At 42.4% G+C, this 14,329-nt stretch overlaps 1 protein-coding gene across 1 annotated transcript in view; it reads right to left on the bottom strand.

Moving 5' to 3' along the window:
• Window positions 1-208: 208 nt before the first annotated feature.
• itgb5 (integrin, beta 5) overlaps window positions 209-14,329 on the bottom strand; it is a 42,226-nt gene continuing 28,105 nt past the window's right edge. Inside the window, exons 12-16 of the mRNA XM_080902709.1 lie at window positions 7,956-8,178; window positions 6,766-6,866; window positions 4,396-4,515; window positions 3,517-3,683; window positions 209-3,339 (exon numbers count right to left, since the gene is read on the bottom strand). Of these exons, the coding sequence (XP_080758835.1) occupies window positions 3,244-3,339; window positions 3,517-3,683; window positions 4,396-4,515; window positions 6,766-6,866; window positions 7,956-8,178 (707 nt within the window). The 3' untranslated portion in view covers window positions 209-3,243. The remainder of the gene's footprint in view (window positions 3,340-3,516; window positions 3,684-4,395; window positions 4,516-6,765; window positions 6,867-7,955; window positions 8,179-14,329) is intronic.

Below are 14,329 nucleotides of genomic sequence, written 5' to 3'. Positions count from 1 at the left end.
GCATCAGAGAAGCAGTCCTGTCTGAGCAATTACACATCAAACATGTAAGAGCAGAGTTAGTGGTGCAAACAGATGTTTTACCAAACTTTGAAGTGTGCACACACGCATGTGCGATGTCCTGGAATAGAACTCGGATTCACAACGTTCGTCCTAAAATAGCCTTTGAGAAAATTCAACAATGGACTGAAGCAAACACAAGAGACTGACGGAGTTTTGACAAAAGCAGATTTATTGTTTTGCTGTGTGTGCGTGCAGTGTTACAGGGAGTGCTGCGACTCCTGTTTTTCAATGTGTAAATGTTCAGGGCTGTACAAAGAGGAGGAGCTGGAAAAGGTAGTGGTGGGAGAACTTCAGTCAGCTGTGCCAAGAAGCACACCCGAGCCAAGTGAAAACTGCAAGGCACTTTTAGCCTCGCATGCCCACATGTAATATTATTAACATTCATCACTCACTCACGCCAACTCCAAGTTCCTGCCACTTACACTTAAGATTGTTACCAAAAAGCCCACAGAGCACCTTCTTCCCCCAGGCTCACCCCTCCCTACACGTCCTGCTTTCCCTCTGACGGTTCAGACAGAGCTTCTTCCTGTGGGAACGACTGCTGATTTATGACCTTGGACACTTTGCTTCCACCCACTCCCACAGCTGGCAGGGCGAATACAGAGTCATATTATAAGCCAGTCATATTATGTGCCCAAATAACATTAACACAGCACCGCACATGTCACAGTCACACTGATCTGTGTCTCCACTGCACGTGAACGTAACCGTTGAGAACGTCATTACCACAGTGCTGGCTATTTCACACAGCGCAGACCCCTAACCCTGTGTTTGGGAGCTGGTTTTAGAGAATCAGAGGCTGGTGATGTTTGAGATTTTCCTTACTGTCAATACATTTAAAAAGACACTGTTGATTATAATTAATGTTTTTTTTCTGCATATATACATTTTATTCAACTCAGCGGCATATTCATAGACTGAAAAATTAAACAAAAGTGAAAGGACCAAACTAGATAATGGATGAAAAATGTATCCTATTTAACTTATCTATTTGGATTTTGTTAAGGCTTTTCAGTAAAATTATCTCACAATATTTCCAAGAAGATTGTGCTTCATATTTGGTGAATGGAATTCTAGCACTTTATTAGTTCTGTCACTTTGTAACAGTGACATCATCATATTGCTTGTTTTGTCTAAACAGTCAAAAAGATAATTGTGTAAGAAACACTTTATCCAAATTATCTGCAGGAGGTTGGATTTGGCGGCATGGCTCTGGTACCTCCCACCCTCTCGTTGTCATACATGGAAAGCCTAAATAGAAGGACGTTGCAGAAGAAAGATACTGAACCAGGTATGTCTGTGAAGGTTCTCAGTCATCCAGGTCAGTGTAGACTAAGGAGCTTGGAAAGAAAAGCGTCTGGACTTCTTTAAGCTGCTTGAAGAGGTTTAACCTCTCATCAGAGTAGCTTCTTCAGTTCTAAGAGTCCCAGATTTAAGCCCTATGGGAGTGTCCCCCCCAAGAGGGACAATGGACCCCCTAATGATCCTCTACATGAGCCAAGGTGTGAAAACGGGTGTAGGTCACAATCAGCCAAGGTTTCGGGTGAACTCACTGTGAAACCTGGCCCCACCCTTTCATGCGATGTCCTGAGGTCAAATGGCCCAGGATGTGTGTGGGCGTTAAGGCGTCTGGGAAGGGATCTCAAAACTGGATTATAGATGGCAGACAGTTGGTGTCGTAAGCCACCGCCTCTATTCAAAGATGGCCGCTCACAGTGCACATAGATGGCTTCTTTTACTCCTCTTTCAAACCATCTGTCTTCTCTGTCCAAAATGTGACCGGGTACAAATGACATACATGATAAAGAGGAGCTGAGGTGGGTTGCAAAAACAGCTTTTGCAGTGGCAGCAGCAACTCAGATTGGCCAATAAGATACACAGATGGGTATGAACTGATCTGGACTGGCATTACCGTCAGGCGATAGCTGACTGACCTTGACCTGTGACCTCCCAATACTAAGCTTATTAATTTATTAACACTCATTTATTTTACAACATAAAATAAACTGGGCAGGCTAATGGTGACCAGGGGCCAAATCTGGCCACTCAGCCTCCCCGACACAAGATAAGGTTTAATAGTCGTGTTTAAAAATATTAACACTGGGCTTATATCAATAAACATAACCACATTAAATCCAGTCCTGCCTATATTCAAGGAAGTTAATAAATGAACCCATAATATATACTGTATATAAATATACTAAAGAGCCCATGATTGAATACTTGCTGACCCCTGCTGAATGTGTTTTAACGTATAGAATGTAATGCATGTTATTTATTTAGTTGTACATTTAAAGAAAGCTAAATGTTTGGGAATGGGTTTTTTTAGCAGTGTCTTAGAGGTGGTAAGGAGGCCAGAACAGCTCTAGAAACAGACCAAAATGTTGCCAGATTTGTTCTTTTCTTGTTACAGAGCAACACCAGACTGAAACGTCAGTGTTCAGATGCTGAAGGGTGAGTTTGTACCCTGCAACTGAGTGCAACTGGAGCGCACACACACACACACACACACACACACACACACACACACACACACACACACACACACACACTCTTAAGACATTAAAAAACACTATGTAAATCTTTCCAAGACTTGACTCAATAACTTCTGTGCAAAATGAAGGTAAGAAAAGTTGCTTAGTAAAAGTTAGTAGTACCAAACATTTTAATAGCCCCGGCCCCCTCAGAAATATGTGCTTTTTAAGAATCATGTGAATTGGAATCATCTGCAGTTCAGAGTCGTGCTGGGTGCGCAGTCTGTGCTAAAAATGCATCTTCAACACCTACAAAAATATACAAAGAGAAGCCAATATCTTGCCTGATCTGTACAGAATGAGCAGTGCTTTTATGTGGCTGGAGTTATGGTTTCCATAAGTTGGTCTATGATGAATAACTGCAGACGAGCTCACTTCTAACCCTAATCACTCTGTATCCCGATCACGACGAGGGTGGTGTTAATTTGTTCGGTGAAGCACAGACACAGGTGGTTTGAATCTCCCGGGTGAAAATAAAACAAAAAAAGGCCACAGACTTCTCTTTGAACACACTAAGTCATTTCTCTTCTGCCATCGCCGTGGGTGTGCACTGTGCAGACGGGTGAGTGTGCTCAGTCCACCATCCACCTCAGGCACGTCTCCTTGATCTACTTGTTGGACCGGTCCCGCCGCGCCCTGTACTGAGGGATCAGTGGAGCCCTCCATTGTAGGACTTACTGTACATGCTGAAATCTGTTTCCACAAAATGTGTAGAGATGGGGTGCTTGTACAGAGGGTTAGAGGCCTGAGGGGGAGAGAGATGAGACTTTTAATACCTGAAGGGCCCATTTTACTTGACTGGCTTGGTTTATCTCACCTACATAGAAGGTGCTGAGGTTTTTCAGCCTCAAACTATGAGCCTCAGTTTATTGCTAGTATACATGATGGGGCTGTAATACTCATGAGTTAGGCTCATCCTTACCATTTCATATCGGGCACGCGAGCGGGCGCTCTGGAAGCGGGCAAACTCACGCCGGTCGTGGATAGTGATGACCAGCTTCCAGGCAGCGAGCAGCAACAGTCCTACCAACAAGATGCTCCCAACCACTGCCACCAGCACCATCAGGGCATCTGGTCCCCTGACGCACTCTGAAGCAGGCACAGGAAACAACATTTAACACAAGCTCACTTAACTTAAGTCACAGCTAAGGCGGCACTGAAAACACAGCAAGAGGGCCAGGGTGTCACTCTGCCCACTTAAAAATAGACGTGTGGACTTTCTGGAGCCAGTGTGTAAATGGAGACAGCGAACTCGGGTAACATGAAACAGTTGACATCCCCCACGTTTGCAATCAAAAACAAAAGTTTGACCAGAAAATTTTTTTATGTCACTTCTTAGAATTAGTCAATGTTTTCTGCAGTCAGTCTTTTATTTTGAGTAACAGTAATGTTAACAAATGTTTGTATTGAATATGACCGTTTTAATCCACCTGTACAGCCTGAAAATTTCTAGTTATTTTTGGTCCAATTTGTAAAAACAAATTGGACCAAAAATAATAAATTCGACACCCCTGACTCTGGACATAGAATGACAGTCACTCAGTACTACACTCTTAAGCTTCCTTTGTAGTGACAGGTTCATTGTCTGTAACCACTGAGGGGGAATAATGTGAGGTAAGGTTGGGAGCAATGAACCCAGAATCTTTAAAGATGGTGGTGAAAATCAAGCAGCTGATACCTACGTACAATCCAAAAGCACCTGATCATTACCAGCTGTCAAATTTACCAACAAGTGCTGCTAAAAAACAAAACAAAAAACCCAGGAAAGACAACATTATGTATTGTTGTTTGTAGCACTGACCTGGCTCTTTAAGAGCTGAGAGTATAGATTGTCCGCTGGCGTGCTCAGAATATGTGAACTTCATGACACAATCGTCGTCTGTCTTGTACAAACAAAGCACAGCGCCGGGCTCGTCAGTTTCTAAGCACGACAGAGAGAGATGGGAGGTGGGAGAAAACACAGACACATTTTTCAATAAATGCAAGTTTCTCACTTTCTACTGCTGTTCTAACAAAGCGAGACTTTGATATTATAAAAAACTATCAAGGTTTGGCTTCAGATACTGGAACAAAAGACATCCAAGAGGAATCTCACGCTCAGGGGCAAACGGAACCACTTATGAATGTTTAACACATCGGTCAATGTCTCTGCTGTGAAGTCACAATTTAAAAACAACAACAACAAAAAAGACAGCCTTGACTGAAATGCTGACATTCTGTTTGCCATTGTTTGCATTCGATCATCATTATCTGACCAGATTCAAAACCTCACAAGGGAGGATGAGGTCACTCCGTCCTGGTCCACCCCTCCCATCAGCCCCTGCTCCTCTAGTTCATGCACAAAGTATCTGGAATGTACATGTGGAGACCATTAAGGGCAGTCAGATGGCTGAACTAGTAGAGAATGCTATGAAACACATCAGACCTGGGCCAGGGCCATGCTGGGCCAATATGGAATGCTAATATAATAGTCTCTATGGCTAAACACAGACTCAGGCCATGCAGTGTCACAGTGCCACTTAAAACATTTCACATTTCCCCCGAGTGTTCAGCACCAGGCTGTGAGGAAAAAAAAAAGATGCACTGCCAAACATTTTGGATGGTGTCCCCTGGCTTTTTACAATGAACCACGAGACAGGCAGTGCACTGCAGGTTTGGTTTGTTTAGCGGGTGGATTCTCCCTGTAGAGAAGGTAGGTGTCAGCGGAGGATTGGATTCTAAAATAGACTGAACTCTGAACCAAATGAGGGGTTGTAGACGAGATGGTGTAGCTGCCTGCTGTGTGGAGCTGCGACAGGTCCAGACCGCCGTCTTCCACATAATAACATGAACATGAGGCCAAGCCTGACCGCTGAGCACTGGGTGTACTTTCATTAGCAATCACAGAGGTGTGAAAAAAGAAAGGGTGCAAGCAGCAAAGCCTCAAACAACCACAGAGAGTGGAACAGAGGTGACAGCCATACTAGAAAAGAAACTCAGAGGCTGTAGCACCTGTAGATGCTAACAGGGGATTTATACTTCTGTGTTAAGCTACTGGAACCAGAAAGCTCCAAAACCCTGCCACATAATATGATGTAAGCTGACGTGGAAAAGTAACTACACTGTTTTTAAATGTATCAGTAAAAGAATAACGGCTATCGTCCTAGTACAGGAAGAACAATCACAGCCTCGATAAAAGAATTCCCAGTGGTCGGCATATTCCTCGAGGGAGATTGCTGAAACGATCAGAATGCACCTGAGGGAAGTACAAATGTGTCTGTCTCTGAAAATGAAAAAGAGCCAAACCAAAACAACAACAAAGAGTGGGAACCAAACATTTTATTTGTTTCTTATCGAGGCTGCACCACACATGAAACAACACGCACAAGCATGAATGCTGGTAACAAAGTTGGCTACTTTTACAGGTTATTGCATAGAGTCAGAGACTCACAGCACAAATCTAAATCAGCTGTGACATGTCACATGTCCATCCAAAGTACCTGGAACTAAAAACATTACTTTAGACAATCCCGTAAACACCTGTCAGGACTCGACATGTACTATACTTCATCTGTCCATGCCGAATGCACTCTTGGCTGAAATAAAATACTGTAGGTCCAATCAAACAGTCCAGTCCCCCCATTTGCTAAAATGGTCACTTCTGTTGCCAAAATACAAACTTGAATTTTCCTATAATTTGTTTTTAAAATAGACTGTATATAAAAGATGGCCAACTATTTCACTTTCAGCTAATCAGTTAAGCCGCTTCAAGCTCTGCTGCTTCAGTCGTTTCTGTCTGGTGTATGTATCCTGCTTCTCATGAAAGCTTAAAGGTAGAAGATCACTTCGAGCTGTTCTTCTATGTATTGATATTTAAAATATCGTTTTTCCTGGAATGGAAAAGTCCTTGCGCGTGCATTCAGGCTGTTGAGCATCTGAATGTACTTTATTACATCAGGTGTTAATAGTGCCTCATTAGTGGGAGTCAGACAATTACTTTAGCAAAGTCCCACAGTAACAACAATAAACGGTATTTAGAATGTGAAAAATGAAACTTTTGCAGATGCTACAGATGTGAATACTTTTCTCTGCCAGCAAGTTGGTCTCTGTGTTAGCGTGTGTGTGTGTGTGTGTGTGTGTGTGTGTGTGTGTGTGTGTGTGTGTGTGTGTGTGTATATTTGTGTTTACTCACTGAGAGTCTCCACAGGGATGATGTGATCCTTGCACTGTCGCTGGCAAGTCTCATTGTCCGCAAGCCTTCCAGAATTGAAAAGCCGGCACTCAATGCACTCCCTGAATCAGAGAAGGGCAAAGACACGCTAAACATATGCATACATTTTTATATCTACATTCAGGAGGCAGAGATCACTCAACCCAAAAGCCAATCATATGACATTGTTACTGTGCTTCAGTTTGTTATTTTTGCTCTGCTACATCAGCTGTCGAAAGTGCCCCACTGTGCTCTGCTAAAACACTGGAACTGTCTCTACTACAAACTGCGACTAAACAGCAAGTGAGCCGTGCAGCACACAGAACAAAGAACCTGATGAGTGCATGAACTGTTGCTGGTGCAGGTTACAGGAACCTTTCACAGATGCTTCAAGTTTGTTAAACGCTGCTTTTAAACTTGATTTGGTTCTTAAAAGAAATGGTTTTCTATTCTGAGAGCTCAAAGCGCTTTCTTACTACAAGACACCCATTCACAAAGAGATCGATACAACACTATTCTTATATGCCTCTAAGCATTATGCCCAGCAGGCTCCAGTGGATGGATTAGGCAAAACTTGTTCTATGTATCATGTCAGAAGATGCTTCGACACAGAGGTTGAAAGAAGCAGGGATTGGACCACTGATTGTCCAGTTATAGAAATGTCATCAATTCTCTGGCACAGCAAATGCACAGTGATGCCTTTGACTTCCACTATGGAAGCAAAAATCCAGTTTTTAAATCAGTTCTGACCAGCACTTGCGCTTTTGCACAATAAAAACAACATTAGTTTGTCAACTAAACTTTATCTCTCACAGGAAGCCTGTTGAGAGGAAACTGTAGTTCCATCAAAAGCTCGAGCTGCTACACGGAGTGATCCAGGTTCAAACAGCAGACAAATGGTTTCATGTCTTCAGGTCACAAATGACAAGAGAGTTAGCTTTGAAGGCATGGGAAGAGTTTTCTGATCAGTCTTCAAGTGAGAGAGGTATGTGAGGTCTTGGTTTTAGACTACTTAGAGCTTTTCCTGGAGCTTACAGTTGCAGACAGCCTGAAGGTTTCAATTTTCCACCTTATTTCTCATCTATCAGCGGATATTAGCAACCCAAACAAGCAGGTAAAGCTCCAACTTGGACTGTGTAAACCACAGGTATAAACCGCAGCACGGCACTTACCTCTTTGTGCCGCAGGCATCGGGGCAAGTGGGGCATTTTTCGCAGGTTTCTCCAAAGGCTCCGGGCTCAGTGCACTGACAGCGGCCGCACACACAGCTGCCTCGCCCGCTGCACATCTGCCCGTCATCTGAAATGCAGCCCGATGTCTCCGTCGAGCAGTTGCAGTTGTCGCCAATGTAACCGGCATGGCATTTACACTCCCCACAGTGACACTCACCATGACCTGCCGTGAGAGGAACACACAGCAGGTCAGCAGAGAAACAATGTTACAGCGAGGCAGCTCGGACACTGTATGTGATAAGAGATATTTTTAGCAGATGCTCTGAGTTTGAAACACCTAGGTCACATTCAATTTTGGGCGTCCATACCACCTGAACGCCCAGCAGGGTGATGACAACACCCCATTGGCCTCTTAGAGCTGTGGGGTAAAAGGTTTTCTGGACATAGATCCCTATAATTAGCAACCCTCATAAAAAGCAAAAATTGGAGTTTTATGCGTTTCATATCATGGCTTTGGAAATATATTGAGATGCTTTTGTTGGCAAACTTGAATATCATTGAAGAGTGGATTACTGGCTAAGTCTAAGAACTGAAGGACTTAGATTTAGCTAGAGGAACAAAAACTACACTAGAAGCCGCTGGCTAAACTTCACGTGTGACATGAGATTGAGCAACATATACAGAGTCTAGCTGACAGTTCATAGAGGTGGTTTTGCTTCTCCTTTGCAACAGTGGGAAACTGAAACATCTGGAGTATTGCAGTGTTGATCATGCTCTTCTCCTACCAGCACTGAGCAAACTGCCCTGTTTGTACTGCACTCATTGACTTATCAACACTGGAATGAGTCCGAGAACGGGCTCTAGCTCTTGCTATAACTCTGATTTGGTTTGGTTGTCTAAGAACAGCCTGTGGTAAAGAGAGAGCAGTCAGAGACAAGAAGACTCCTTGATATAAGGAGGACAGCAGCTGCAATCAAAGAAGCCTTACTGACAAGCTGATTTCACACCCGCTGTTCCAAGACCCTCCACAAAGACCAAATTCATGAATCTGCTCCCAGAGAATGATAAGAAAGAGGAAGGACATACTGTAGGCAAACTATACCAATACAGACTTTATCAACAGAAAAGGAATGGACTGGTTCTTATGTAGCACGTTAATCGAGTAGGCTGGTACATTAAACACTTGACTTTTCCAGTCCTCCTATTTCAAAGCCGTTAAAATGGAAAAAACACTGAAGACAGTTATTTGTGGAGACTAAGAAATAACTGGGTCACTAACAAATGAAATCACTGTAGGAGTGGTTCCTACTTCTGTCAAAGGGGCTCTCCTGGCAGTCAAGAAAGACAATCGCAGTATACTGCCAGTCAACATCAGACACAACTAGGAGGAAAAACTGAGCCTCTGATTGCAGCCAGATCCTGAAAGAGGTCACAGAGACTTCTCAAAACCAAGAGGAAACATTTTTTCTAATCATCAAGCAAGTGGTCAGGGTTGTGCAACACACTGTCTGGAATCACAGACATGCAGTAAATTCTTCCTATTCTTGTGTAAACACTTCCTAATTATTCAGTGCATGCTGCAGAACTGTGCATGTTTTTTTCTCTCAAGGTTGAAAACCTGAGACCAGTCAAATGAAATTTGTTTAGAGCACCACTCCTAGCCCTCAGTCACTGGAGGCTACCACGATGAGTGGCATGTGGCTGACTCACAGTACCAACACTGGGAACGTGTCCTTAGATGACTGCGCTGCTTTGTGGGCATTCAGAGGGCACGAACTGGGATCTTTTCCTGACAGTATGGGGAGGATAAAAGAAGTGTAGCTGTGTTCTCATTCAACATGTCCTGGCGAGCTGCTAATAGATCTGCTGTGTGCAAATACTCCTCTAATATTTATGTGAAATATTCATGTCTGTGCTCTTTCCCAGCGCTTATGACTGAGCTTTTGGAATTTCCTGTTGTATACAAATGTTGTTTTCTGCATCACACTGCATGGCTGCAATTTTTTTCTTTAAATAAATAAAGAAAAGAAGAAGATCAGCTATGTGGGGATCTTTTTATAAAAGTCTATGCAACAAGACAAATTCATGCTAGGAGATGTTCATGCTCAACTTAAACAAGCTTAAAATTGGCCAAACTCCAAGTTAAAGATGTCTTTGTTTCGTCATATGTTAGGCACCGCTTCTTTTCCTAGATGCTGACAGTCTTTAAACCACTGCACCAATCGTGAAATGAACTGGCGTGCCGACAGAAGAAAATACCAGCGATCAACACTTCACGAGTCTACAACAGCTAACCGTCACCATATGCCTTGAACCAGATGTTTGGAGCAAGTGCACATGCTCTTTATCCTGCCATTCCGTCTTGTGATTTAGCTGGTAAGTTGTTTCACTTCTTCTTCTCTGCTGTGAGATTAAGCAGTACTCACAATAAACACAGCTGTAGCGGAGGAGGGAACATGGAAAGTGTTCAGATCCTTCAGAGCTGTGACCTTCCCCTTTAGCTTGCAACTTTTCCATGACGTTTCTCGAGACATTCTGTCAGCCTGGAACAGCAGCCAAGATGAGTTAAAATGAGGAAGAGGAAGGAGTTGTTCTGGAGACATCCAAGACTTTTCATTTCTGACATTAGGCTGCTTTCTGTTTCGTTACCACCATCTCAGGCCGTCAAATACTTATTACTTATACTCCCTTATGTTGCTCGATTCCCATAAGAAGATTAGAGGAAATTCAAAATGGAAAGGAAAAACAAAAAATGGAAAGAATAGTGTTCTAGTCTTCACACTACTGACTATGAATACCACATGAATGAATGAAGCATGAACGCATACTACATATGTCTATATCTTGCTCACTGTAATGCACTAGCCTAAAATCTGCCATACATCTTTATTTTCACAATTTTACCCATCTTTGCAGTCAACTGCTGCAGTAAAATCAGCGAAAGCGTCTGCTTTTCAACATTTCTCAGGTCCAGCTCTAACCAGTGGTTAGTGAAGGCATATTACAAAGGATCTAAGTTTTTTTTCTCTTTTTGTGAACTGACAGGAAAGCTGGGGAAGCTGCAGATTGGCACCTGGGCCTTATTTCTGTCTACATCTAGGTGTGTTTTGTCTTCTAACATTCAGTCTCTGACGAATGTGTAGCCCAGCTAGAAAAAAAGAGCAGTGGAAAGTAGTTTTTTTTCATGTATAATGTAAACAATTTAGTCATTTCTTTTTTTCTTTTATGTTTAAAGGAAGATGTGGACCAATAAGATTATCTGTTGTCATTTAACTTGGCCAATCAGCAATGAGCTCCCAGTGACCCTTGCTGTTGACCTTGATCACATGATTTCCTGTGTTGCCATTTTCGTTCCTGTTCATATAATGCCATGTGCCAGAGAAACTAATGTTCCCGAAGTCGAATCGCTAGGAGTTAAAAGCAAGTCTGCTGCAGTTGTTTTTGGTTGTTCAGAGTTTCACCCTGTCAACGGATGACTCGACAGACGGACCCAGTCTGAAGCAAGCCCCATCGAGGAGCAGTGATTCCACAGTTCCAGTTAACTGGATGGCGAGCCAACCCGAAATTGAAAAGGATTTGCCAAGGTTTTATTGAAGCCAAAGTTTCGTTCCCATTGAAGCTTCAGATACCTGCAGGACTACGAACTTTCTTCCTTCATCGGAGTGTGGTAGGACAAACGTTAAACAAACTGAACGGGCCCCAACGATCCATCAGTTACCAGACATTGTCCATTCATACAATTGACTCAGAGAAAGCTGTATGCGCGCACTTTTATTTAGTTTGTTATTTTGGGGGAAATATTTTGTATTTTATTTTATTGTTTTTTCATTACATTGTTGCAGCTGCTGTGTGTCAAATATAATAAATTTGTGAACAGTCTATTGTGGTGTGGTCTCTCCTTATTGGTGTTTATACCTTGGGCTCCTGCCGATCCTAGATCTTCTGCTACTGGCTAGTGGAGTTCGGTCATTCTTAATGATAAGTCGTAAGTCCGGTTACAAATGCATTGGGAGCAACTCAGGCTTCATTATCTTGCCCAATGATACTTTGGTCTCCAAGCTTTGGATTAGTACAGGACGCACTCTACCTCCTGATCCACAGCAATTTAAAAAAAAAAAAAAAAAAAAAAAAAAAAAAAAGGAATGTGTTGATTTGTGTTCTATTCTGCAAGACTTGAAACTGGTGATTGAGACTATAAACTCATCAGAAAAGTGTTCACTGAGCTCAGAAATCAAGGGCTGTTCTCCAATATTTCCCATGTTTTCCTATATTTCTATACAACAGTGAGTCACCTCCTTCTGGCCTTTTGCTTCAGCCTCACCAAAGCAAACCAACAACGTAAGTTCATCTTTTATGTAAATGCAAAGTGTTTGAGGTCTGAACAGATCCGCATAGCATGGTAATAACACTGCCATCTAGTATTGTATAGATATACTTGCAGAGTGGTGCAGAGACATAAGCTAATGTAGCATGGCCTAAGACTCACTCGAATTTATACAAAAATGCTATTACAGTTCTTAGTAAAATATTAGACAGGTAAGAAAGAAAAAAAAAAAAAGCGCACCTATAATTATTCTTTAGAAATCCTCAAAAACAGGAGTATACGATCATCTCACACCACAATACGCTGCATTACATATTCTCATAACACTGGAGCATATAATATGCAGTATAAACATCAGGGGGATATCTTTGGAAGGATTACAAAGGCTGAAAACAAGCAAATAAAATAAATAATTAGTCCCTTCTGTCAGACTGGTGGCTTTTATAGGCATGACAGGATCAAGAGTAGATCCTAACATTGCATGTAGCCTGTGAGGGCCTGTCCATATTATTTTTGCTGTGAGAGAGAGACATCACATTGTAAACGAGCTTAAATAAATATTTGGAGATTATATAAACGGAAATGAGCTTCTGGGGTATTTTTAGAAGGATAATTCTTCCATCATATCATACAGACAACAGGAGCTTTGGGCTTTAAACGGGAGCTCAACTAATGTTTCTCAATAAAAGCATCACAGACAAATAAAAAGTCCACAGAGTGAATTGTTTGGCCATCTGGAGAACTGTTGTGCATGTCTGTGCAAACCAGAGTGTACAAAGAAGGATTTGACACATCAGCCTCTCCCTCCCTCTGCGTGTTTTGTGGGTGGAAAACAGGAGAGAGAGAGAAAACGATGGACTCGACACAGATGTACAATTCATGAGATGGTTGCAGTTGTAGTTCCAGTTGTTTTTGAACAGCTGGACATTATTTCTAGATCTGTGAGCTGGAATTACTCAATACTCTGACACTTTGAACATTTGGCTCAAAATGAAAGCCTTCAAATGATGCCATAAGCTCTGAAGATGAAACCAAACAGTTTATGACAGCAGCAGCAACATCAAGCAGCAATTAGCTGTCCCATTAAGTGGAAAGCATCAGCTTTACATCGAGCCAAGATTCTTTTTCTAGTCTGGAGGTCAACAAACTGAACTCAGTAACCCTCGGCAGGAATGCAGTGAATGTGTGATATGGTGTGGCAGCCTACAGCAGGAGTGGAGGAAGACTGAAACACTCCCTCTGGTTCCCACTGCAGAGAGAGAAACAGTCACTTCCTGCAGCGGTGGCCAAAGAGGAGCCTGTGTCCCAGAGGCTGTGATGTTTGGAAGGAAAACGAAGCCGGCAACCTCCAACGTCTCCAGTTGCAGTCTGAATCTATATTGTGGTCTTGTGCAAAGGCTTCACCAAATATCGGAAATGTTTGTGGTAGAAAGCTATTTTGCCTTGAAAAAGAAAAGTGGAGGTAAAAAGTGTCCTTCTGGAGAGGCTCCATTTCCTGTGGGATATCCTGCAGTACATAATTGGCATAGTTGAGTTCAAATGTTCTAAATAAAGTTGATACAAAAATATGAATGAAAGTAAAGATAGAACCAAAAAATCCACAGTGTGAAACATCTTTTCAAAGCATGTTATCCATTCATGTGCTATAAATCTGCACAGTACAGGAAGTCAAAAAAATAGCCTCCTCTGGCACTATTTCTTGACTTTAAATACAGACGTAGACACTTCCTTTTTGTTAAACAACAAAAACAGAAGAAGCATGCTGCTAAAGAGGATATGTACCAGTGAAGCGCTTATTGTTGTGAGATGAGATACTGTCCAAAAAAGACGAACACAGAAAGCCAAAGGAGACAAAAGCTAGTAAGAAATCTTTGTAAAAACAAAACTCATTCATATCCCAGCAACATCTCCACCAGGTAAAGCTGCCACAACCAGTCAACGGAGGGTAATTTGGGCCCAGTTCCCAGTGTCGGCATGCACTCCGCTCACCGCTGAGTTCAGCGCAGTGTTTTAGGATACTGCAGGGGACAGCGCAGAAGAGTTTTAAAAA

The sequence above is a fragment of the Rhamphochromis sp. 'chilingali' genome (assembly GCF_963969265.1).
Source record: "Rhamphochromis sp. 'chilingali' genome assembly, chromosome: 14".
Taxonomy (NCBI): Eukaryota; Metazoa; Chordata; class Actinopteri; order Cichliformes; family Cichlidae; genus Rhamphochromis; species Rhamphochromis sp. 'chilingali'.
The sequence above is the reverse complement of the archived record's forward strand: the minus strand, read 5'-3'. Positions and strand labels throughout refer to the sequence as shown.